This window comes from Mus caroli, unplaced genomic scaffold, assembly GCF_978045245.1.
Source record: "Mus caroli unplaced genomic scaffold, Mus_caroli_1 scaffold_14, whole genome shotgun sequence".
Taxonomy (NCBI): domain Eukaryota; kingdom Metazoa; phylum Chordata; class Mammalia; order Rodentia; family Muridae; genus Mus; species Mus caroli.
Genome location: NW_028227269.1, coordinates 110167115 through 110191851, shown reverse-complemented (window position 1 = coordinate 110191851; position 24737 = coordinate 110167115). Strand labels below are relative to the sequence as shown.

At 54.6% G+C, this 24737-nt stretch overlaps 1 protein-coding gene across 3 annotated transcripts in view; it reads right to left on the bottom strand.

Moving 5' to 3' along the window:
• The window catches only part of Kif26a (kinesin family member 26A), a 38138-nt gene extending 30083 nt beyond the window's left edge, over positions 1–8055 (bottom strand). For 2 of the 3 annotated variants that reach the window (XM_029484876.2, XM_021179102.2), the window contains exons 1-2: positions 5834–6020; positions 5279–5521 (exon numbers count right to left, since the gene is read on the bottom strand). In XM_029484876.2, coding sequence (XP_029340736.1) covers positions 5279–5521; positions 5834–5875 — 285 coding nt within the window. In that variant the 5' untranslated portion in view covers positions 5876–6020. Of the gene's footprint in view, positions 1–5278; positions 5522–5833; positions 6021–7917 lie in introns of those variants that run through there. The other variant, XM_085830702.1, reaches the window with a different exon arrangement.
• Between the last annotated feature and the right edge of the window lie 16682 nt (positions 8056–24737).

Genomic DNA, 24737 nt, shown 5'->3' with positions numbered 1-24737 from the left:
CCACACAGCCCAGGCAGTAGAGCTGAAACTCTGACTCTAGGGTCCCCACCCCCCAGGCCTCACCCCTTCCATCCTCCCTTTAAGCCCGGCCCCCTCAGCCTGTGCATATCAGGTTTCTGGGGCTGGGGATCAGAAGCTGGAGTCAGAGCTCTGTGTGCTTCCTCTTGTGGGAGCATGCATGGGGAGAGAGGAGGAGAGGCCGACAAGAGCAAGGCAGGCCTTATGGTTGCACTGAAAACAAAAACACTGAGTCGGCTTTAGGGCAGCCTCTGGAGTTCCACACATGCTGAGCCCATGAAACGCACAGGAAGGAACCCAAGGCTGGGCTGCCAGGCGGCAGAGCTGGGCCAACAGGACAGTGGGAAGCCCACCCAGCCATCAGGCCCCTGAGCACAGGATCCAGCGTGGCACGCTCCACCCGGAAACCGGAGACAGCTCAGGTTGACCCTGCTGCCGGAGTCAAAGGTCAAGCAAACCGTCTGCAGAAGCATCCATCTGACTCTGGGTCCAGCCAACAGCAGGCCTGGCCCTGGGCCACACATGACTAACAGTCCACTAGCACAGGGACCTGCAAAACCTGCCTGCCCACCCCCACCCCGAGCAGGATGCTACCACGGGGCAGGAACTAGACACGGCTGGGGGCCTCTCACAGGGAGCCAGCTGCCCAACAAACAGCCTTGGGCTTCCTGACTACAGAGGTTCGCATCTGAAAGGCAGTCCAGGAGAATCATCTGCAGGTCCACCACTGAGAGACAGAGCAAGGGTTCCAAACCAGGAACAAAGGTGTCTCCTCTTTGGACCTTGTAGGGACAGATGGGGAAGCTGAGGCCTTGGTAAAGGAGACACTGAACTCAGCAGTGGCAGAGGCTAGAACACCCACCTGGCTGCACCCACAGGGCCAGGCCAGTCTTACCCACCTGCCCTGCACTGCTCAAGTTCCACATGATGTGAACCAAATAAACAGAGAAGCTAGGCCAAGGCTCCCTCGCTCACTCGGGGGGCCTTGAGCACAAAGACTGTGTGGCAACTTCCAGGAGTGAAACAATGTAAACTAAAAACAAAACAATGTGACTAACACACAGTCTAACTTGAACACACAGGAACGACCACTTCCCTTAAGAGAACATTAGCAGGAGGTAGGTTGTCTAGAGTGAGGAGACCTACGGTGAGGCGGGTTAAAGTAAACCGGACCTTCAATGAAGACAAGACAAGAACCGGAACCCTACCTACTCCAAATCAATGCAAGGCCCTTCAGTTTGACCGAGCCACTCAAAGTGTGGGGAATTCTACAGCCTCCTCGCCCCCATGTTGTCACCTGTCATGAGAGGGCAGTGAGGCCACCGACCACTCAGTTCTTGCCAGACTTCATGTATGGCCGTCAGCCTTCCTGACAGAAGACATGCATACAAACACACACACACACACACACACACACACACACACACACACACACACACACCCTCAAGACAGGACGCTTGTACCAGGCACCTGAGGTATGTAAAACAACAACTTCAACACTGCCCCAGCAGAAGTCCAAAGGGGGTGGGGGCATCCACACCCTTAAGCCTAAGTACCCCATCCCCACCCCAATGCTGGAAACTCCAGGCCAGCAAAAACAGGTAAGAAAGACAGACGCTGTAAGAGAACTATTCAATGCTCTATACACTGAGAGAAACGGAGAAGCCAATCCAAGAAACTGCAGAAGATAGAGGGTAAGGCTGGGGCTACCAGGCTCCTCCTGGTCCCACCTGGACCCCAGAGTAGCATAAATCTCTGAGCACCTCCAGTCCAGCCCCTGGAAAGGACACCTCCCTGCTGAGTCACCTCATCATCTGAGCACCAGCCAGCCAGCCCCAGGGAGCACCAACCCCTCTCACACCTCCCCTAGCTGACACCTGGGCTCAGCTGGGAAACGGTGCTGACGCCAGGGCCCCACCCTGCAAGGCCCCAGGCACGTACTGGGCCTGGCTCCAAACATCAAGGAAGGTGGCAGCCTTGAGTGGGTGCGGGGTGGGGGTGGGGGGGCGCTAGCTATCCCAGGGAGCAACTTCCGAATCAGAGGAACTAACCTCAGCCCTAGGTCATCCAGGGCCACAGCCTGTCATGGGGCAAGCACGGTCTGACCTCCCCACAAAACACAATGCAACCAGAGCTGGGACCTGCGCAGCCAGAACATGCAGGCCCTGCCTTTCCAGAGGCTTGCTCCATGCAGAAGGCAACCCAGTGAGAAAGGGCCAAGACATGCCCACAAATGGTGTCAAGACGGAATGAGGACATACCAAGCCCCTGATGCCAAACCACGGGGATGGCAGGAAGGCTCCAGGCCCTGACCCTGACCCTCAAGGGCTGTCTCCTGTGGATCTGGAGGCTCCATGGGAATGGGAGCGATAGAGGGACCAGCACCAAAAGATTCAGCCTTTGGCAGCCTTGTGCACAGCTCCACTCAGGCAGGCAGAGGCCGCAGCAAAGAAACAAAGGCCTCAGGAGGCAGGAGGATGAAACTGGGTCCATGAGCAGGAACCCTGCAAAGACCTAAATGAGAGTCAATCATTTTCCCATTGGGGAATCATCAATTCAGCTCCAGTATTGACAACCAAAGAACCACTGGGCCAGGAGGAGTCACCACCTCTGAGTGACTCTCGGGGCATCATCTGGGGTGGCCCCTAAGCAACAGCAAAACTTCCTTTGTAGGGAAGAAGGGCTATCCTCCTCTGGGACCGTCACCTTAGGGGACACACAGACAGAATCCAGCCCAGCAGCCTTTGGGGTGACCGTGCATGAGGCCTGAAAGGAAAGTCTAGCCATTCAGCTGTTTAACAAGCACTTACTCATGACTAATCCGCCTGCCCTGGCAAAGCTACTGCTTTCGAGTAGAACCCTGGACTGGGATAGAGGTAAAGGGAGGGTCTGCTGGAACCCATGACTGCTTCACCATAGCAGACTAGACACAGAAAAGATGGGGCTCAGGCACTCAGACAGCAGAATAAAGAAAGGCCTGGGCTTTGGCTCTTTGGTGGAAGGTGCTATGCCACAATCCCCAAACAGATGTCATGGACATGAATACGTGAAAGGGACCCCAGCAGGGTGATGGCCAGGTGGGCTCCAATTACAGCATCCAACAGCCATGAGTACCCAAAGGTCCAGAACGAGGATGACCCTCAAGCCCACCTCAGAACCAGAGCTGCCCTACATTCATGCAAGGCAGGCAACAGGTGACTAGTGTCACAGAGGAGGAGACCAGCCAAGGGCTCTGAGAGACCCTACCAGGAGGGTGTCTGCTAGGAGAAAGGTAGGCCAGAAGTTAATGGTGGCAAGTTTTTCACAGGCATAGAATGCTACCAGGCTGTCTCCTTGCCCCTACACCTCCTTCTTATGCTGAGATTAGACATGGGTCCCCAAGCCCAGGGCTCTAACCACCCGGCCAGGGTCCCAGCTTCAACCTCCATCCAGCAGCCCCCACAAAGATAAGATGTGTGTGCTACAAGCTGTAAAGTGCTATCTTCCCGGAAGAGTTCCTGTTCCCACAATGAATTAAGAGGTAGACCCCCTTGGAGGATCCTAGCTCTCCACCCTAAATTCTTAGCATTGCCTTGGCCTTGGAGAATAGAGCTACCAAAGACCACCCACTGTGATGATCACTGTGTCTCCCATCTGCCCTCCAGAAGGATTCCCCCTACCTCAAAAGCAGACTGTGTGTGTGTGTGTGTGTGTGTATACACAGTGGTCAATCAAGGGCTATGGTTGCAGTTCCCTGTGGCCCACACTGGCAACACCCCAGCAGTAACCGTGTGCCACAGGGCATTCGATTCTTTCCAGAGCAAAGCGTTCCTATCCTGAGCACAGCACCCCACAGATTAGACAGCATTCCCAGGACAGACTGAAGCTTCCTCGTGTAACAAGACAAAACACATAGTAGATAAGATGCTCAAAGCCACACAAACCCTTGGCCAGGACCCTGGTTTGCCCACCACCAGGGCCAGGCTAGGTCAAGTAAGCCTTAACTGGTAGGGCAGAGGAGCAGCTTGCTCCAAAAGCCACACACAGGAACGTGGAGAGGGGCAGCAGTGTGTTGCAGGAGGAGACCACAGGCCTCCATTGATGGCCCCCAACCCCACCAGTTCACTACTGTGACCGCAGCTTTTCCTTTACTAGGACCCCATCCATCAGTGGCCAGTCGGCCAGGACCTGGGCAGCAGCACAGTCAGAGGGGGAGGCAGCTCGCCTCCTAGATCAGCTTGCTTCCTGAAGGGCCTCAGGAGAATATCCCAAGGACCCTCTCTGAGATCCTCAAGGCTTTCTACGATCCAGGGCTCAGCAAAGGCCATTGACAAAAGCCAAACAACACCCATGGTCAGCCATCCCATCCCATTCGGGCCCACAGATCTAGCTGGTCTGAGAGGCTGTTAACATCCCCGCCACAGACAAGCCAGGGGACCTGGAAAGGAGCCCAGCATAGACACACCTGACTGGCATCCACCATATCTGACCCGACCCAAAGGAAACCCAGGGTCTCCTCCTAACCACAGCACTCCTTAGAGGTACTGGGACAGGATGGGGACTGCAGGCGCTTCCCAAGGACTGTTCACTAAGGCTGAAGGTCAGAAGCAGCTTCCTGCGGAGACCCCCACACCCCTGCATTGCACACTTCCAGAGACCATTGTTCCCTGGAACAATACTCCAGTTCTTTACATGCCTGGCAAGACTGGCCGGAAAGCCCAGTAGACTCCTCTCCCACCAGCGCCTGCCTGCCATGCTGCAGCCTGGGAAACCCCGAGGCTCAAGAGTCATTACCCACATGGAAGGGCTGGGCCCCAGAGGCAGAGAGCCAGGGCAGGGCATAGGCCCATAACAGACACTGTGTAAGTATGGGACAATGATGCACGGCCCCCGGGTGCAGAAAGGGGCCCACTCTCTCACCTTTTATGCCCTCTCTATACAGGCATGCCAATGTCCAGACGCCCAAAATGCCTCACCATGACAAGCCCTGCCCTGAGTGAGGTCCCCGTCTTCCCCTTTTCTACCCCTCCCAAACACAGACTGGTTCCAGCTGTGGGACATCTGTGGCTAGGAAAGAAATTTACCCAACCCCCTATGACACGCAGCAGGCCTCCTAGGGTGAGGTGCACCAACACACACTCTTGCAGACTATGGTACCGGGTGGGGGTGGGGGCACGATGAACTCGCCACGCTCTAAGCCCCAACCCCAGCCCCAGCCCCAAAGATTCCCAAGTTCCAGCCCTTCCCTGCTTGAGATATGGCCTGAAGAGGGGTCACTTACCCGGAGAGGAGTCCCGGGCCCGCTGACCAACTTCCACGCCTGTCGTTTTAGCTCCACGAGCTTCGTGTGGCAGTGGCGGCACCACCCGCCCCCACCGGCCGAGTGGCTCTGCTCAGCGCTGGCCCCAGCGCCCTCCGGAGCAGGGCGGCTGCTGCATGGGTCTTGATCGAGCCCGGCGGGCAGCCTCTTGCGTGGGGATACCTCAAGTGGCGGGGTCTCTCGAGCCGGGCCGCACTCAGCCACCTGCGGGGGTTGGAGATGGGACAGTAAGCCCAAACCTTCGCGCGGCGCCACTGCGGGACTCCATGCGGCCGACTACAGACCCAGTCGCTCACGCCCCTAAAGCCTCGCTCGCACAAAAGTTAGGGCCCTGGATGCAACGCCAGGAGTCCCTGAAGAAGAAGCCCCAGCCCGACGCTCGGGGCCCCGTCCCGCTCCGCTCCAAGCCCCACCCCTAGAGGGCGCCGTACACCCCGCTAGCATCATCGTTGTCCTGGGCTCTGAACCCGGTGCCCGTCGAGCCCAGCCGCCCGCTCCTAGCAGGGCCTTGCGTACCGCGGGCTGCACCGCACACAAGGAGGCGCCGCGGCCGACCATGGCACGGTCGCAGGAAGGGACGCGTTGGCTCTCGGGGTGCAGTGGCTACGTGATCCGGCCCAGGGGCACCCCCATGGCCAGGCCTGCAGCTCTGAAGTTGGCAGAGCAGGCGAGTGGCAGAGAGCACGCTGTGGACGCGACCGGCTTGCTCCGGGACAGGCTGGGCGGGGGCGGGGGCGGGGGCGGGCCAAAGCTTGTAGGGGGAGGGAAGGGGGCGGGACGCCAGAGCGCCGCCCCCATCCTGAGCAGAGCCAAGTGGGCGGGGGTCCCGCTCCTCCTTGCGGCCCCGCCTACTGCTAGGACCCCCAACCTGTTAGTTGAGTGCTGATGCGGGAGGGGCGGTGGGGGCTGCCGAGACACAAGTTACGCGCACGCATGCGCCTCTGTCCCTCCTGAGCGAGGATGGAGTGCGCCTCCTGGGAGGCACCCAACACTCTCATCACTTTGCGAGCGGGAAAACTGAAGCTTTTGCCCAAGGTCGCACAGCACGAAAGCGGTGGTGGGGGTGGGGGGGGGGAATGGGGGGAATGAAAGGTGCTGGACCCGGGCCAACGGCTTCCCCAGAACACCCAGAGCACTTGAGTCTGTCTGGCCATGCTTTGGCTCCAACTGTCTCTCATGGATGAGGGTCGTGTTTCAAGAAGTGCAGTGAGGGGCTACAAACTGTCTCGAAGTGTCCTTGCAGCCGCGCCTGTGCCTTAAAGTGGATTGCACACTGAGCCGCCTGCGAAGTGGGAGGAAGCGCTGCGGCTTGGCCCTGGGGGTGTACGGGACCTGTTGTCTGCCGGCCTGGCAGATGGAGAGTTAGCTCCGGAATTAATTGCCTGTTTGTCTCCGACCCGGAGGTTTCCCTTCTTCCCCAGCGACCAGTTGTTGCTCTCGCCCAAGTCAGACCCCAAATGTCACCACCATCTGAGGTCGCAGGGGACTACGGCCCAAGCTCTGGATCAACCCGAAACCCCAGATAGGAGCCAGGCGGGAACTGCGGCGTGGCTCCCCGTAACACAAGCGCCACCTGCCGGCCGTAGTGAGCACAGATTTCGAGGGCGCAGAGACAGGACACCACGCGTTCTGAGCGCAGAGCTTTCCGCTTGAGGCTGACTTAGGACAGCTGAGCCAGGGTGTTTCAAGGAAAGACCCTGGCCGGACATCCCCAGAGCAGTCAGACCTTCGCACGGTATAAGGTCTGTCAAACGAGCTCTCCTTTCCCCACCTGGACCCTGCTTACTTAGCCCTCCACTCCTACGCACTATTGGCCAAGAGTGGGATGAAGATCCGGTTTTCCAGGTCATCTACGACTTAAAAGAGTCTGTAAACACGACAGGAAGTCATGAATAAACTGGCAACGGGCTCCCCACTTTCTGCAACCCCCAAGCCTCCGGGGCCCTTTTCAGCCTTGCGAAGGGAAGACAGGCAGGCGACGGCCCACCCTGGGATTTGGGTAGCCTCAGGCACCACCCTCCTCAGTCCACCCCTGCAAGCACTACAAACAGCGTCACCCCGCCCCTCTACCGCACTGAAACAAACACCGGGGGCCCAGGAGGCTCATACATTGTTATCGACTTACACACATGCACACATACTCCTCACACGCACACTGAGAAGCATCACCCGGAACCCAGGGCCTGCGCTCATGATGGGCCACACCCGCAACTTCACTTCCCCGCACCAGGCTCTTCGGGAAGCATACTCTACATTCGAGTACCCAGAGGACACAAAAACACAGCTCCACAAGACCCCGAGATGCACCAAGCAACCGGAATGATCTCAGAACTCAGATCACCTCCCCCTAGCCTTTTTCCTCGCCCATCCCTGCAAGGTGAGAGAACCGCGATCTCTGCGCTACGCTCTCCTCCGTGGAAGATCGCTGCTCAAGGCTCGGGTTCCAGCGTAGCCTCGACTAGAGAGGGAGAATCTAGCGACATCAGCTCGGGAAAGTGCAGATACAGGTCTCCGCCCGGGACCTGCCGCGTTTTCGCGGTGCTGCGCAGCAAAGTCGCGGGACGGCGTCACCACTGCCAGCCGGGCCCCGCAGCTCTCACCTTGCCTCGCCGCCGCAGGAGGTGACTGGTGAAACCCAGGATGATGTCTGAGTCCAGGCAGAGCGACCCCATCTCTAGCAGGCTTGGAACCTTTCGGGGCGCGCCGCGGGGCGGCTCGGGGGACCCCGGCAGCGCCATGGAGGAGTGGACCGTGGGCAGCGTCCCCGAGCGTCTCCCGCCGCCGCCGTAACCACCCCTCCCGCGCGCACCCTGGCCGCGCGCCCGCCGTCTCCGAGCCCCGCACGGCGCCCGCCGCCCACCAGGCCCCCAGTACTCGGCGGCCGGCGCCCCCCCAGACCTGCGCTTGCTCCGCGCCGCGCGCCAGCGCCGACAGCCCCGCCCGCCCGCGCCGACAGCGCCCCCTCAGCCCGGGCGGCGAGCCGGACACGCGGACCCGAGTTGGAAAGAGGTGTGTAGAAGAGAATGGGGGACCAGGACCCCGCTAGGTCTGCACCTATCCGCCTTCCGCGTCCCAAGACACCAGGACTTTTTGCAGTGGGCACTGCCACCAGGAAGGGACACCGCAACCAAGTTGGGCTCCTGGAAACCTCTGCAGATAAGGGACATCTTTCCAGCTTCACTCTATGCTGTTCTAGGCATCTTAGGGTCCGGTCTGAAGAAAAGAAAAAGACAGACAGACAAACTCGGGGAGGCAAATAACCCGGTGCTCCCAACACTGCACGTGCTCCAAAGCACTTACCCCTGGGTCAGTGTTTAGGAACCCTCGCTCCCCAGGTTTGCAGCGAGGCTTTGCTTGGACACAAACTGGCACTCTAAAGCCTTGGGCATGGGGGTGGGGGCGTAGCACGGGGGTGAGATCACAAGGTCTGGGCGGAGGGTCAGTCCGGGAGAGAAGGGGTTGCCTAAATAACCTAACCCCGCCCCCCCAAGTCTTTAGAGGTAGAGGGTATCGTAGAAGGAGACATCTTTAGAGACCAGGCTAGGCTGCTGAGACTCCCGGTCCCCTCCACACTCCACTATGGAGAACCTTGGAATCTCTTAATCTCTGCTCCTTCAGCACTGGAGTCCCTTGCTTGACTCCCCCCTGTGGCAACTAGAGATCAGTGTCTCAGCCTGACAGGCCAGGGACCCTGTGGTTCTGCTTCCAACTCTAATGTAAACGCCTTGGGCAGACCCACAGACAGCTGCCCAGTGTCTGCCGGGCTTCTAAACTGGAAAGGAACAAGAGGGGCTATGGACCCTTCTACTGCAGTGGCCATTCACAGTCTGGGACAGAGACCAAGACAAGTCATTAAAGGGAACGGAGCCCCTCCTCTCAGCTCCAGATCCAGAGCCTAGGCTCCAATAGGACATCAGGCTTCCTCTCAGAAAAACCACTCATGTCTTCACCCCCCCCCATTCAGTCCCATCCAAGCCCCTGAACCTTGGGACGAGGCCATCCACCACCTCTGTGGATTGATTAAAGTCATTGTAAGGATTTTTTTTTTTTTTAACATTTCATTTACCAGGTCGAGGTCTGGGCAGAGCTGTCCCCAGGGAAATCTAGGCCAAGGGAACTAAACAGAAAAACCTCCTGCAATTGAGTGGAGCCTCCACAGGATTAATTGCCAGAGCCCAGCTTCCAATCAGGCCACACACAAGATATTTCAGGAAGGCTGCAGTGGTCATGTTCCCAAATGCGGGGCTCTGGACCTCACAACCTGCTGGTGGTGCCCCCTTCCCTGGAAGGCAGTTTGACGTAATAGAGTCCAGCACCTCCAGTCCCACCCTTCAGACCTTTAAGATAAAAGGCACCTACTTGCAGCTGGCAACTGGTAGACAGGCATCTAGACCAGCTCCCAGATGGGCACTAGAAACTGCAGTGCAGGCAGGGCATGCAACATGGCCAATCCTAGAACCTCAGGTAGGAATAGGGGCTCTGTGGACAGCATAACATTAGACAGTGTGTCCTCAGCTCTGCTCCTGGGGGAGACCAGGGAGTGGCCTTCGCTTTATTTAATGCTATAGTGTGTGGGGATCTGTTTAGTTTGTCTTTGAGATTTGTTTGTTTTGAGGTTTTGGGGGTTCACTATGTAGCCCTGGCTGATCTGAAGCTTTACCACGTAAACCAGGCTGGCCTTGAAATCAACCGAGATCTGCCTGCCTCTGCTTCCCAAGGGTTAAGGTTAAACACGTGCACCTCCATGCCCAGATAACTTTGTGGATTGTTTTGATCACTAGTTTGAGTAGTTGATAAAAATACTGGTAAAGATTAGGTGGTCCAGACTGGTAGCATTTAAGGGGTCTGAGTCCATGAGCCCAGAATCTCACTCAGCATGAACAACCTCAGCCTTTTGAGAGTGATGGGGCAGGGGAAGTCTGCCTCTCGTTCTCAGAGCACTTTCGACCCTCCCTCAGTTCTGCATACCTGGAAGCTCACTGGGACAGAGGCATGTGTATGGACATGCGCCACCTACACAACAACCTTCACTCCTTTTGCCTGACCACGATGCTAGAAAAGGTGCCTTTCGATCTCCGTTTCACAGATGAGGAAGCTGGACTCAGAGACGAAGCCTTTCGCTGGGTGGACGGAGTCTGGGATGTGAGCAACGAAGTCTCGCTGTCTCCTGATTCCTTTGTCCCCGGGGCCTGGTCTCTGGAGAGCAGCAGTGTGGTAAAGGGCTAACCTCTAACCTGAGGTGTGCCCTGCAAAGGGGATGGAACAGAAACCAGTGGAGGGTGGTCAGCTCTGCCAGGGCCGGTGGGAAGCCCTCTCAGAAAGACCACTGTGGTCAGACCACCGCTGTGGTGTGGTATGCAGACCCCTGCTGGTCACTGGCCCCACCCCTCCTTCTCCACTCAAGTATCCCACTCTTTCCACTAGGGGCTCAGACTCAGCCCTTGGGAAGGCAGCAGACACATGGCTTCAGCACCCTGGCCAGCGCCCACCTCCAAGAAGCAAGGGGTTCGTGGAGCACTCTCTGCCTTTAGAATTTGCTCTGGAGTAACTCACCCCAACTCACCTAACGCTTGGACATTTGACCCATCTAGACCCCCCTGTCCCTACTGTCTTCTCCTTCCTAAGGCTACACGACCACAGACTGATGCCTCACACCTGTGTGTCCTAGCTACTGCCCCTCCAATATCTGACTGGAGGCCATGCATTCATTGCATCCCCTTCTGTCTCTGTGAACACAGCAGGAGAACATAGAGATGTCAGACAGGTCACACACACCCTTCTCTGCTTCCCATGGTCCCCACGGCCTGGCACCCCTCTCTGACAATGACTGACTCAGACCCACCCTCATGGGCTTCCTCGCTGCTCGCTGAGGAGGCTCTGCTCTGCTGTCGTGGCAGGCTGGTTGGGAGCTCTTCTCACAGACAGTGCTGGCTCTTTTTTTCTCCAGGTTGCCCTGGAATGATGCCTTGGCTAAATTTAGGCCTTCCTTGCCTAAAATTCGCAGCCATGACAGCGCCTCCCAGCCCCCTCCTGTGCTTCCGTTTTCTTCCTTATCATTTACCACAAATTAAGCTTCTCTCTTTTTGAATGTCAGTCACCTATCATAAAGTCAGCTCAAAATGGCAGGACGTCCTGTGCTCTTTCCCAAGGCCTCGAGTAGAGGAGAAACTGACAAAATTGAGAAATACCGGGTTCTGGCTTTGTACCAGTCCCACCCCAGTCCCATGCCTGCAGTGCTAGACCCAGGGAAGAAATGCATGTGGAGCTAAATGCCCCTTACCCACCCAACCAGTCCCCTGCAGCGCTATAAGGGAGATCCTGGGCCCTCCAGCCTCACCTGACGAGACTGCTGGCCCTGGAAGAGATTCTGAGAGTTTCCCTTGAAACTCCATCCAAAATTGCAGTCCCCAGCCATCCCGAAGGATCCGAACCTCTCCTGCAGTTCAGCTCCCCCTTCATCTCCTTCATCTTCCAGCCTCCCGCACTACAAGCCCAGGCCACACAACACCATGCCGTTGTGCTTAAGGCCAGCAGATGGCGCCACTTGGCCACAGTCCTTATGGCAAAAACCAAAGATCACTTGATCTCTCTTATGTGGATAGAGAAACTGAGGACCTAAGGGAAGAAGGTTATTCTGTGTACCTGACAGGGTGAGATGCTTCAAAGCACAGACCCCAAGATTCCTGCCACCAGCCCTGATACCTCCCTGTGACCCTACACACACCTAACAGGGCTTGGCACCCCCCACCCAAGACCTCTGACTTCCTTCCTGTGTCCCTCCCTACTCCAAATCTGGGCTTAGCTTCCATCTTTGAATGGGCAGTGTCCAGTGGAAAAGGACACGTAGTGGTCAGAGTCCTCCTTGGCTGTCCGGGAATGTTGACTGAGGGTGCAACTTGGAAACCTTTAGCAAGTCCTAGCACAGAGGCTGGAGAGATGGCTCAGCAGTTAAAAGCACTGTCTGCTTTTCCAGAGGTCCTGAGGTCAATTCCCAGCAACCACATGGTGGCTCACAACAATCTGTAATGATATCTGATTCCCTCTTCTGGTGTGTGTCTGAAGACAGCAACAGCGTATGTATTCACATTCATAAAATAAATAAATCTTAAAAAAAAAGGAAAGAATTCCTAGCACATATGTGTCACCCAAAGATCTCAGCACTGTGCCTACTGTTCCCTACAGCACCCTACTGGGTGCCACTACCTCAGGGAGCTCTCTACAGCTGGGTGTGAAGGCAGCCTTGGAACTGTGACTTTGAGTATGGGCCTTTGGTGGTATCAGTGTTCCAGAGAGTGGCAGGAGCCTGAGCTGATGGCTGCATGGGTAAAAGTGGACTGAGGGATCCAGGCAGCACCACTGATCACAGCGAGGATAATCAGACCCCTGGGGGCTGGGATTCCCCGTGGCTCCACCAGTTAGTCCTGGACGAAGCCGTTGCTGGACTCCATCAATGTAAACACAGACACAAGAGCAAGTACAATGCATCTGGCTAATAAATATACAATAGCAGAGGTGAGGGAGAAGAGAGGGAGCCCTCTTCCAACCTGTGTGGATATGTATGTAGCACATACAGACATGCAGGCAAAACATTCATACACAAAAAGTAAATTAATGTTAATTAACAAATAAGATCAAAGAGATTTCCCAGAAGGTAAAGGAAGAATAATTGAAAAAGGAGGAGGAAGAAAGGTTTGAGCAATGGCTCAGTGGTTAAGGGCACTAGCTGCTCTTCCTGAACCAGGGTTCAGGTCCCAACACCCTCAGTCAGCTCATACCTGCCTAGAATTCCAGTTCCAGGAGACCCAATGCCCTCTTCTGGCCCTTGTGAACACCACACATATGTGGCACTGACACACACATAAAAGTTAGAAAGGAAGAGGACCTGCCATATTAGAACAGGAAGGAAACAGCTGCTGAGCAAGAAAATGCCCATACATATACATGCATACACATACATACATACATACATACACACATACACATACATACATACACACACATACATACACACATACACATACATACACACATACATGCATGCATACACACATACACACATACATACACATATGCATACACATACATACATGCACACATATACATACACATACATACATATACACATACATACACACACATACATACACACACATACACACATGCACACACATACATACATACACACACATACACACATGCACACACATACATACATACACACACATGCACACACATACATACATAGACACACATACACACATACATACATACACACATACATATACACATACATGCATGCATGCATACACACACATACACACATACATACATACACATGCATACACATACATACATGCACACATATACATACACATATATACATATACACATACATACACATACATACATGCACACACATACACATATGCACACACATACATACACACATACATACATACACATGCATACACATATGTATACACATACATACATGCACACATATACATACACATACATACATATACACATACATACATACACACACATACATACATACACACACATACACACATACATACATGAGTGAGGAGGTATTCAACAAGAAGCCTCGGGCAGAGGCAGGCTTCCTCCGCACCAGCACACCACATGGGAAGTCAGCATCTTGTAAAGTTTTGAAACAATGCTAGGATGAGCAGAAGCTCCTATCAGGCCTGTGGGGGCAGGGGAGGAGCTCAGACATCACAGTTTGCAGCACCACTGAAGGTGGAGGAAACAGCAGTTTCCAGCACAGAGGGAAGCAGATTCCGCTCCCAGTCAAACCATCAGCTCGTGTGGAGGTGGAGAAAGACGAGATCAGAAGGCTTCCCTTTCTTGAGCTTCTTAGAAGATGAGCTCCTGTTTAACACACACCTGCACACACACCACCAAAGGACCTGAACCAAGGAAAACCAGGTATGGGGCTGAGGAGATACAGAGCCCAAGAAGAGGCAAGGGGAGTTTCAAGCTGGTGAGGAACGGGTATTTCAGGGTTCACTGTGCTAAAGTCCCCAAGGGTCCAGACTGAAGCAAGAATTCAGAGGAAGCCTGAACTCCAGGGAGGCAGAGGGGAAGGATGGGGGACGGAAATGGTCGTGTGGTATGTGTGGACCCATTTAGAAGAAATTTAAGCTTCCAAGGCTCAACTGTGACTCCTCTTTCCATAGCTCACGGTATTAACATCGCACACACTGAATGTCAATTCAGTAAAACTTTGTGACCAAACTATAGGATGCAAGTGAGCTAGGGATGGAAATGGTCAGAAATAGCATATCCCAGTATGCAACATTGGGAAGGAAAGTGCTCAAGGAGACAAAGTGGTCTGAAGCAGAGAGGGGAGCACAAAGTGGACGGGTCGCCCAGGCCACCCAGGGCTGGACTTGGATAGAGAGCAAGGGGATTGGAAGTTTCTGTTCTCTTGATGTCTTGAAACAATTTGATCACATGAGTGCGTGCATGCGTTCCAGCAAGCTTGCATGTGAACAATGCATATGTGAGTGTCATGGTGTGTGTGTAGAGGTGACAGGTGTGTGTGTGCGTATGCGCATGCATGTGCATGTCCATGTGTGAAAAATGCATGTGTGAGTGCCATAGTGCATGTGTAGAGATGACAGGTGTGTGTATGTGTGTGTGTACATGCATGTGCCTGTGTGTGTGCATGTGTGAACAATGCATGTATAGTGCCATGGTGTGTGTGTGTGTAGAGGTGACAGGTGTGTGTGTGTGCGCGTATGCCTGTGTGTGTGCGTGTGCATGTGTGAACAATGCATGTGTAGTGCCATGGTGTGTGTGTGTAGAGGTGACAGGTGTGCATGTGTGAACAATGCATGTGTGAGTGCCATGGTGTGTGTGTAGAGGTGACAGGTATGTGTGTGCATGCACGTGCCTGTGCGTGTGCATGTGTGAGTGGCGTGGTGCATGTGTAGAGGTGACAGAACGACTGTCGTGATTGATGCTGCTTTCCTTCCACTGTGTTTGAGACAGAGTCTGTCTATATGTCTGCCACTGCACTGCATACTCCAGGCTAGCTGGCCCATAGACTTCCATAGGATTCTCAGATCTCTGCCTCCCATCCACCGTAGGAAGCACTAGTATACAGATGTGCACCGCTGCATCTGGCTCGTCGCATGAGCTCCAGAGACCCAAATTCAAGTTGTTAGTCATAACCACTGAGCCCTCACCTCAGACCCCATCTTACTTAAAGATTTATGTTTATGGTGGTTATATGTATGCCTATATGCCTGTATGTGGTATGTGCACATGAGTGCAAGCCAGCAGAAGCCAGAAGCAGATGTCAGAGTCTTAAAGCTGAAGCAATAGGTGGTTGTGAGTTGCTGGATACGGGTGGGTGGAACCGAACCCCGTTCCCCTGTAAGAGCAGTACATGCTTTCAACCATCTTCCCAGCCCCGGCCCCACCATATGTTTTTGAGACAGAGTCTCTCGTTGAAACTGGCATTCAGTCATTGTCTAAACTGGCTGGCCAATGAGCTTCAAGGACCTTCCTGTCTGTTCCTGGCACTGGGGTTATAGACACAAGCCGTCACATCCAACTTTGTATGTAGGTGCTGAGAGCTTGGATTCAGGTGTTTGCGCTTATTCGGCGCACACTTTACTCTCTGAGCCACCCCCCCGGCCTCTGAGGTCCATCGATTTGACTTTCAAAATCACATCCTTGTTTAAATCCTTTTTGAAAAAGTATCTGTTCAATTTCAACATGCAGATCAAAGATACAGTGTATTCCTGTGTCGCTTACAAAGACATCTCAGTGGAATTACAAAGAGAAGGAGCACGAGGCATCAGCACATGCAGTTTAAGACCAAAGCAGTTCTCAAAGGAAAATCCTCATATGTGTACAGTAGAGAGGTAGAGAGAACAAAGGCCAAATAAGGCAGACTTCGCCAATTACAGTGCCTGTGCGAGCTAGGACTGATGTAGCCCTGACCTATGCGTTGGGGTATCTGCCCAAGGCATTGTGCATTCACAAGCGGGATTGGGGTGAATATCTTCCAGAACTAAGGGAAGGCTAACAAAAGGATGGGTGGGAGTTGTCTGAGAGCTTCCTCAGGACTGTGTCAGCTCAGCCCACACCGATTCTGCCTACACTGGTTCTGTTTACACTGGCTCTGTCTACACCAGTTCTGTCTACACTGGCTCTGCCTCTTGGGCATCACTGGGCAGCCACTACAATATAGTATATTATATATATACTACATATATATATATATATATATATATATATATATATATATATATAGTGTTAAACTTGTGCCACCTCAACACTTAGGGAAACTGTGTGCATGTCAGATATACTCCTGAGTCCTGGTAGTTGAAGAGAGGAGGGAGCAAGGCTTGCCCCCAAGCCAGCTGGCACATCTGAGCCTCCGAAGAAGGCAACACAGCCCAGGAGCCCAGGGGAGAGCAGCTCGAAGTGAGAGCCCACTGGGTACATTTGCAACCTTGGCATGCCCATGGAAAACAAAACATTCTCAGGAGAGCACAGCCCAAAGGGAGAAGAAGTGTGTTCTTGGGGTGCTAAGGGGGGCTTTCACTCGGGGTGAAACAGAATAACAGGAATATAGTTTTAGCCTTTGGAGAAAAACAACTTCAAAACTGGCAGAGTATGTGGCATTGGCTAAGGAGAACACCAAGGGAGTAATCCCGGAGAGACTGGGGGCTAAGGAAGTAGGTCGCCCTCGAAACTACCCCAGCTTCTTGCTTAAAGAGCTATGGGCCTCCACTCCCAAAGGGAAAGCCCAAGAGGGGCCATGTGCATTGTCTGTGCATAGAGGCAACATGGTGTCAGAGAACCACACAGAATTCCTGATTTCATGGGAGATGAACCAAGCCTGCCACACACACTTCGAAGTGTAGGTCTGCAGAGTGAGGACCACAGTTGGCTACCAGGGCTCCACACAGTCTCTTGGAAGGACTCCAGGAAAGCTGTCTCAAATATCCACCTTCACAATGGATATGCTTTTCAGGAGCCAAACTGTGTGACCCGAGTGCCACCACTGGGAAATGTAGAGGCAGAGGATGGTATGGGCTGGCTGAGGGTACAGCTCAGGGATGCCATGAGCAACCACGGGAAAGCGGGGAAGGGGGGCAGAATAAAGGAAGTGGCACCTCAGACAGCAGGATATATTGTTCATTATCAAGACAGATGGCGTGGCACACGCCTGTATTCCCAGGACTCAGGAAGATCTCTGTTCCAGGACAGCCTGGGCTACATAGTGAAACATGGTTCAAAGTGAAACAAACCCGAAACATGGCTGGTGAGACGGCTCAATGAGTAAGAGTGTTGGCTGCCAATGTGAATCCCCATGCCCAACAGGAAGGAGAACACCAGTCCTGCAGGTTGTCCTCTGACCTCCACGTACCCACCCCACTCCATGTGCATATATACACACAGACATAGACAATCAAGTAAATTAAATGTAATATTTTAAAATATTAATTACCACAGTCAAAGTCACGAGCAAATTCCTCTCAACCCCCTAAAGATATAATCAGTCCTTTCTGTCCCCTCCTTTCCTCTCAAATTCCTCCCTGAAATTTTTGTTAGGAGGTTTTAAGCTGCCAACTCAGGTTGGAGAGATGCCTCAGCAGTTAAGAGCACTGGCTTCTCTTCTCGAGGTCCTGGGTTCAATTCCCAGCATCTACATGGCTACTAACAAGCGTCTGTAATTCCAGTTCCAAGATGGAAAGGGATTCAATGACATCTGACAACTTCCTCTGGCCGCTCTGACACCCTCTTCCGGCCTCTGTGGGTCCTGCACACAATGCACAGACAGCAAGCAAGCAAGAGCGCATACCCATAAAATAAAAATAAATGAACCTCAAAAACATTTTAGCTTAAATTTCTAAATTTTGTTAAATATAGGACTATCTAGGTTTTTCATTTTTTTTTGTTTTACTAATGTACATATGTCCTATACATCATATGTACGCATATATACATATTCAAAAACTAGTCTCAGTATGTAGCCCTTGCTGGCTTGGAGCTCCCTGAGTAAAACAGGCTGGCTCTAATGGGCTGTATCCTCCTGAATGGCTGGATCCGAGCCACACATGCCACATCTGACTCAGTAGCATATTTTATATGAAAATTTCACATTTGTGTTCTCTCTCCCATCATCAGTCTGGCTAAAGGCTTATTCCTCTTTATTATTTTTTATTTTTGTGATGTTTAGTGTCTGCATGAGGGAACACCTTCAGAGAACCCTGTGCAGGCACTCAGACCGGGCCTCCCTCAGGTTATCTACTTGGCTTGGAGGCTGAGGGGCCAGCTGTGACCTGGGCTCCTCTAGGACAGGAGACTCACAACATCTCCAAAGCTCAGCAACACAGGGGCCTGCCCCCTCTTGCAATCATCTCTCCCTGCTGAGGCCTGTTGCTCGATACTGTTCTCAGCCTGGGGCATTCACCCAGAACCGGCCATCCTGGTTCAGGAGCCCAGGCCTCTGCTCTTCATTAGCCCTCCAGGTGAGTCAGCTACCCAAGCCTGAGAATCCAGCAAGCATACTGGCTTAGCAGCTTTAATGGAGACCAGAATAACATCAACTTTATAAACACAGGTGTGCTCCTCCCGTGGGAAAGCCAGGGAGAGGGAGCGTGGTCTGAGTGACTTGGATGGTATGCTCTAGGAGCTGAACAAGCTTCCCAGCTGATCAGGACAGAGAGGTTCCCAAATCATTCAACTTTCAGTGCTAAACCAGGAGATCCAGGCAAACCTGTAAGAGTTGGCAGTTCTCCTAGGGAGGCTGTGTTGGGTCGCAGTATGTGGCCCAGTACTGTCCTAGATCCATCCAGGGGCAGAGAAAGTAGGCAAGGACATTGCAGCTACCTCTGTTCACACCCCCTGCAGGGCTGGAAGGAGCCTCACATCCACACTACAGTTCAGGGACAGCCTAGGAAAGCAGATCTGTGAGCGGCCTGCTAACACTGCGGCGAGACCCATCACCAAAGGCAATGGATCCTGGGAACTCTAGAGAGGTTCTGAGCTCAAGGGCTGGGGCACACATGGCATCAGGTGTGTGCATGTGGTCCCAGCAGAGGAGGAGTTGCTTGCTCTCCTAGCAGCCTCAGCCCAAGGCCACCCAGAGACTTCCATGGATCCTCCCAAGTCCTGGCTGCAAGGTGCCTCTCCAAAAAGGTCTTCCACCTTGAAGCCACGTTTGCCCACAAAACCACAGCTGTGACAATTGTGCTTCCCTCAATGGCCTTTCCAGCCACCCCCACGTTCCCTCTTGGTGAGAGGATGTGGAAATCCCAGGGCATAAGGGCACTGACAAGGTCTCCGACTTGTAGGAGGTAGAGCTGGGTACGGACACACCTACACCCACACCTCGCCCTACCCAACCCAAGGCTGGACTTGAGCTCAAGAGGAAATGTGTCTAGGAGGACAGGGAGTAGGAGAGGGGATGAGACATCTTTCTTTACAGACCCTCAATTCAGAACCAGGTTCCTAAGACTAGTGTATGGTCTCCAGCCTAGAATGGCCAAAAGCCAACTGGGATCTCAAATATAGGGGCAGGAAACAGAGTGCAGGGGTGAATGGATTCTCAACCCCTGAAACCCCACGTCTACTCCCCACTCTGGCTCTAGGAAGTACATCTCAAACGCCAGAGAGGGTGTCTGGGTCAGCAGCTTCACTCAGGACAATCAGAAGCAGCCAAGGAGGCGGCCTCCTCCACAGCCAGGAAAAACCTGGCAGAAAGTGGAAGCGGAGCCCGGGGCTGGAGTAGTTACCTCCCAACCAATGGCTTCACTTGCTCCTTCTCTGGTGATTAGGGTGCCTGAGAAGAGGCCTCACAAACAGGCCTCAATGAGAAACCTCAAGGACACAGGGATGCTTTGGAATGCGTTTATTATTATTATTATTATTTTTAATCAACCTACAATATACACATTTAAACCAAGTTACATGATTCAGTTACAGACCAAGGACATCCAACGTGTCAAACCCCGACTGAATGGCCAAGAGCACTCACCAAGGGCACCCACTGAGGGCTGTCAGCACAGCACCTGGGATGCCCTCTGGTTCCTAGGGGGACCTGCTCTCTAACAGCCCGAGGTGTCCACAGTGGCACTTTCTGGCCAACAGGCAAGATGTTGACCCAAAGTAGATGCTAACTGGGTGCGGAGTGGGGACACCCCATGGGACACCATTCCCTCCCACCTCTGGCCATCTCCTGTACTTGCCTGGCATGCACACACGCAAAGGAAGGGTACCTCTCCAATGTGCCGTCAGGACACAGGGACTCATCCAGCGGGAAATGCTCTGACCCGCCTCAAATTCAGCCTAGGCTGTCCAGTGGCTCCTATATTTGGGCCAAGGAAGCTGGGATAGGAGGAGGCCCTCTTTCCCGATGTTCCTATGTTGTCGGTTTAAGGGTCCAGGCATCCATTTCTTTCCACACAACCCCATTTGACAGGCCCTGACCACCTGGAGGTGGAAATGTCAAGTCAAGCAGACTTTGCTCAGAGCCACTTATGTTTCACTCAGACCTCTCCCATGGGTGCACTCATCCAACAGCTGAGCCTGAGGCCCCAAAAGATCACCCTGGCCCAACTCTGCATCAGGACTGGGCCTGTCCCCACTACCACTCTTCCAGCCCGCGTCTGGCCCTAGAAGCTGTCCATTCATACAGCACACACTCACAGGATCACTACCCCAGCCTGGAAAAGAGAGAGCTCCTGCAGAAGAATTCTCAGCTCAACAAGATGACTACCAAGGGCTCGGCAGCCTTAGCCCCAGTGGCCACTCTCGCGCTGGAGCAAAGAATGCTCCATGACCCAGAGGCTTGCGGCGGGCTCCTGTTAGAGGTTCGGTGGCTTTGGACAAGGGTGGATCGGGAGAGAATGAAGGTGAGGCGCACGTGTCAGTAGTGTGGGCGAAAGTGCAGGCTGTTGCGCAGGTCCAGGGCCAGCATGCATCCGGGGTCGTCGCTCTGCACTCCAGCCAGGCTGCGGGACTGCAGGAGTCTCGGCGATCCGGGTGCTCCCACCCCACCCCCGCGCCCCTCTCAAGCCGACCTTGGCCGTCGGGGCCGCCCCGTCGCTGCTGTCGTCGCCGCCGTGCGCGCCGGGTCTAGTGGTCCTAAACATTTCACAATTGCGCTACAGAACTGTTGAACTGTCAAGAACCACTGGACCAGGCGCGCCTGCACACAAAAGTTCTGCACAGCCTGGAGCTCCGGAGCCACAGCTCAGCGCCCTCCTGCGACCCGGCCCGCGTGGCCCGGCTGCACTCTGTGCGGCGGCAGCCGGCGTGCCTGTGCCTTTTATGCGGCTCGGTCGCCCCGCTCGGCGCCGGAACGCGCCAGCCGCGCTGGCCGGACCGGTTTTTCCAGGCTCGCGGGTCGCGCGGCGGGTCGGCCCGAGGCCCCGGGAGCTGCTCCGCGTGCCCGCGCGGGGGTGGCCCTGAGTCACCGGCCGCACCCGGCGCCCAGCTTGGCGCACCTGGCCGAGGTCGACGCAGGGGCTGCGCCCGCTGGAAGCCCGAGAGCCGGCTTTGCAAAGCTCGCCAAGGGGCCACGCCGGCGGGGCACGCACCGAGCCCCACGAGCGGCGCGGGGGCGGGAACGGACACGCCCGCACCGCGGACTCTCATCAAAGAGAACTCCGTGGGAGGGGAAGGAGGGAACAAAGAGAAAGTGAAACTGGGTGGGGGGGCTGCGGCGAGTTTCTGCTTCCCAGACCTGGGCCTCTCGGGCGGTCGGAGGGGGCGGGGCGAACCCAGTCCTGAGTCCTTGTGCCATGGTACCAGGGACCTTGCCCGCAGTCCAAAGGGCCTTATCTGCTCCGCACCTGCAGGCGCCCTGCCCTCTTAGTCACGGAGCCCTTAAGGGTTCCCTTCCAGTGCAGTAAGGATAGTGTTAAAGGAAAAGGAGAGCGATTGGAGTCAAACTCGAGCCCCTGAGGACCAGAAGAAGGCTGTCATAATGCATTCAAGTCCTGGCCAGCCTGCCCAAGGAACACCAGTGTCTTCCTTGCCGGGCGCCACAGACACAGACTGGGCCGAGGCAGCAGGAGGAAGCCTCTAGACCTTTCACTGATGGCGCTGTCAAGTTTAACTTTTACATTCGCCTAGTAGGGTGAATAGTGTAGGGTTTTGTGTGTGTGTGTGTGTGTGCTTTTTTTTTTTTTGCAGTTGGGTCTCCGGCCTCAGAGAGAAGCCATGCCTTCTCAGAGGTTCCACAGCCTTTGGCAGTGTGCAAGTCTGATTGAATGTGGAGTCAGAGGGGCTGGCATGGAGAACTAGGGAATGTCCACAACGAGGCATTGCCAGCCAGAGTCTTACTCACCAGGCACACACTACTTAGACTGGGAGTCAGTCGCCTCCTATCTCCGTGAGAAACCCTCAACGGCAAGACAGGAAACAAACAAACAAGCAAACAAGCAAACCCCTTTGCACCCAGTCTAGCCTGGGTGGGCTAATGTGGGCACTATGCCTCAGAGGGGACTTTTGAGAGGCAAGGTGAACACTCTGGCTCTCTTGCAACCTGAAATGTGACAACCAGAAGGGTAACCTTGCAAGAGATTACTTGTGGATGAGGAGATGGGTGGGGGTGGCCTGGAGGGCTCAACTGGGGAGTCTGATTATAGAATAGAGGGCGCTGGGAACCAGAGGGCGTGACAAAAGGGAGATGTTCCCTAGAGATAGCCCTGGCGTTCAGAGGAGCTGAAGCCTCCCTAGAGGGAAATTACCAGTGTGCTGAACAGCAGTGAGCCTTGCCTGCTGGGGGCAGGGCCCGGCGCTCCTCCACTGTGAGGAGGGCCATAGGGTACCCCAGCTTATCCAAACAGAGTCTGGTCTGAGGGCAGCCTGAACCACCTCTGCATGTGCTCACAGGGGATTCCAGTGTTCCCGCAGATGGAAGGATGGCCCAGTGCCCTTCGTAGGAGCCTGAAAGGGACATGCGAGTGTCCCAAGTATCGTGCTACCTAAAGCAACTTATCTGGGACCCTCAGAGGAACTTACTAATGCAGCACCTGCATCCCCCCCAAGCCTTCTGGACGGTGCCTTTGAGGCCATCTGGCATCTGTCTGGCGTGAAGTTGCATCCCATCATCCTCGAGGATCCTGAGAACCGGCCTGGCTGCCAACCCTTGTAGGAGTCCCTCTTACCTGCCCGATTGCTGCCTCCCCCTGACCCTTGTTGCTCATATCTGCAGAACCTGTATGGGGACCTGGGGAAAAGCCTCAGTCAGCCTTCCACAACTGAAAGGCGGGGACTGGGGGTGTTTCAGCAGAACAGGGAAGGGAGCCATCTCAGCTTGCACAATCCAAGTGTGGTGGATCCCAAGCAATGGCTCTGCCAGTCCCTCAGGAGGAGAGCGAAGGCCTCAGGCTGAGCTCGCCTTCCACACTTTCCTGTCTGACAGTCTCACCTCCCTGCCCTGGACCCTGGAAGTCTCAGCCCACAGGTGAAGTCAGGTCTTGTGGATGGATGCTCATGCCCCGTGGTACCTCTCCACCTACTCATCGAGGATTCACTGAGGTGTGGGGCAAAGGCTTCTGGGCCCCTGCTGTGCTGAGGTGGTGTCACCAGGTTGTGCAAGGTGTGAGCACACCTGTCTGGGTGAGGAGCTGGGTGGCTGCCAGGGCAGAGTCTGCTGGGTCCTGGGAACCAGGCTGAGGAGCCTAAGGTGTGGGTAGGGGAGCCTCAGCCTGGCTCACCCAATGGCAAGGCCTACCTCTTGGGGTCACATTTGCCCACCATCTTTAGGGTGTAAATTCTCATGGGACCTGGGTGCTTTCAAGCCCTGTCTAGGGGCCCAAAGGACAGATGAGCACCTTCATGTAGGTACAAGGGAGAGGGCAGCTCCTTGCTCCTAGCAAGAAAGGACAGAAGCTGTATGTGGCAGAATAGATGGCAGCGTCTCACACCTGAGGAACTAAAACCTGGAGAGGGTCATGTCCTTGTTAGATGTTTGAACTGAGGACTGAGCAGGTGCCTGCTTCCTAAAGTCCCATTATGCCTTAGTCAACACCGGCAGCTGCCCGCCTGCATCAGGATGCTCACTGGCTCACCCTGGCAGCATCCTTCCTTTCCCCACAAGCAGCCCAGGCCACAGAGCGTAGCAGGCTGAGAGCTGGAAGATGCACCCCCGCCACCATGCCTGGGGACTGACTATCTGCCAGAACTCCAGGGTTTCCGGACACTCCTCTTTAGCCTGTGGCTGCCTCAAAAAGGCGACTGAGGCCCAGAAGAGAAGAATAAGGATGTGTAGATGCTCCCCCCCCCCCCAGAAGTGGCCAGAGGGGCTGGGGGTGGGGCAGGACAGCTGGCTCAGGCCCTCCCCATGTCACCCTATCCTGCCATGCCAGGCCGGCCTCAGGATGATTGCTTAAGTGGACTGCTGTCTGCTGTGGAGATG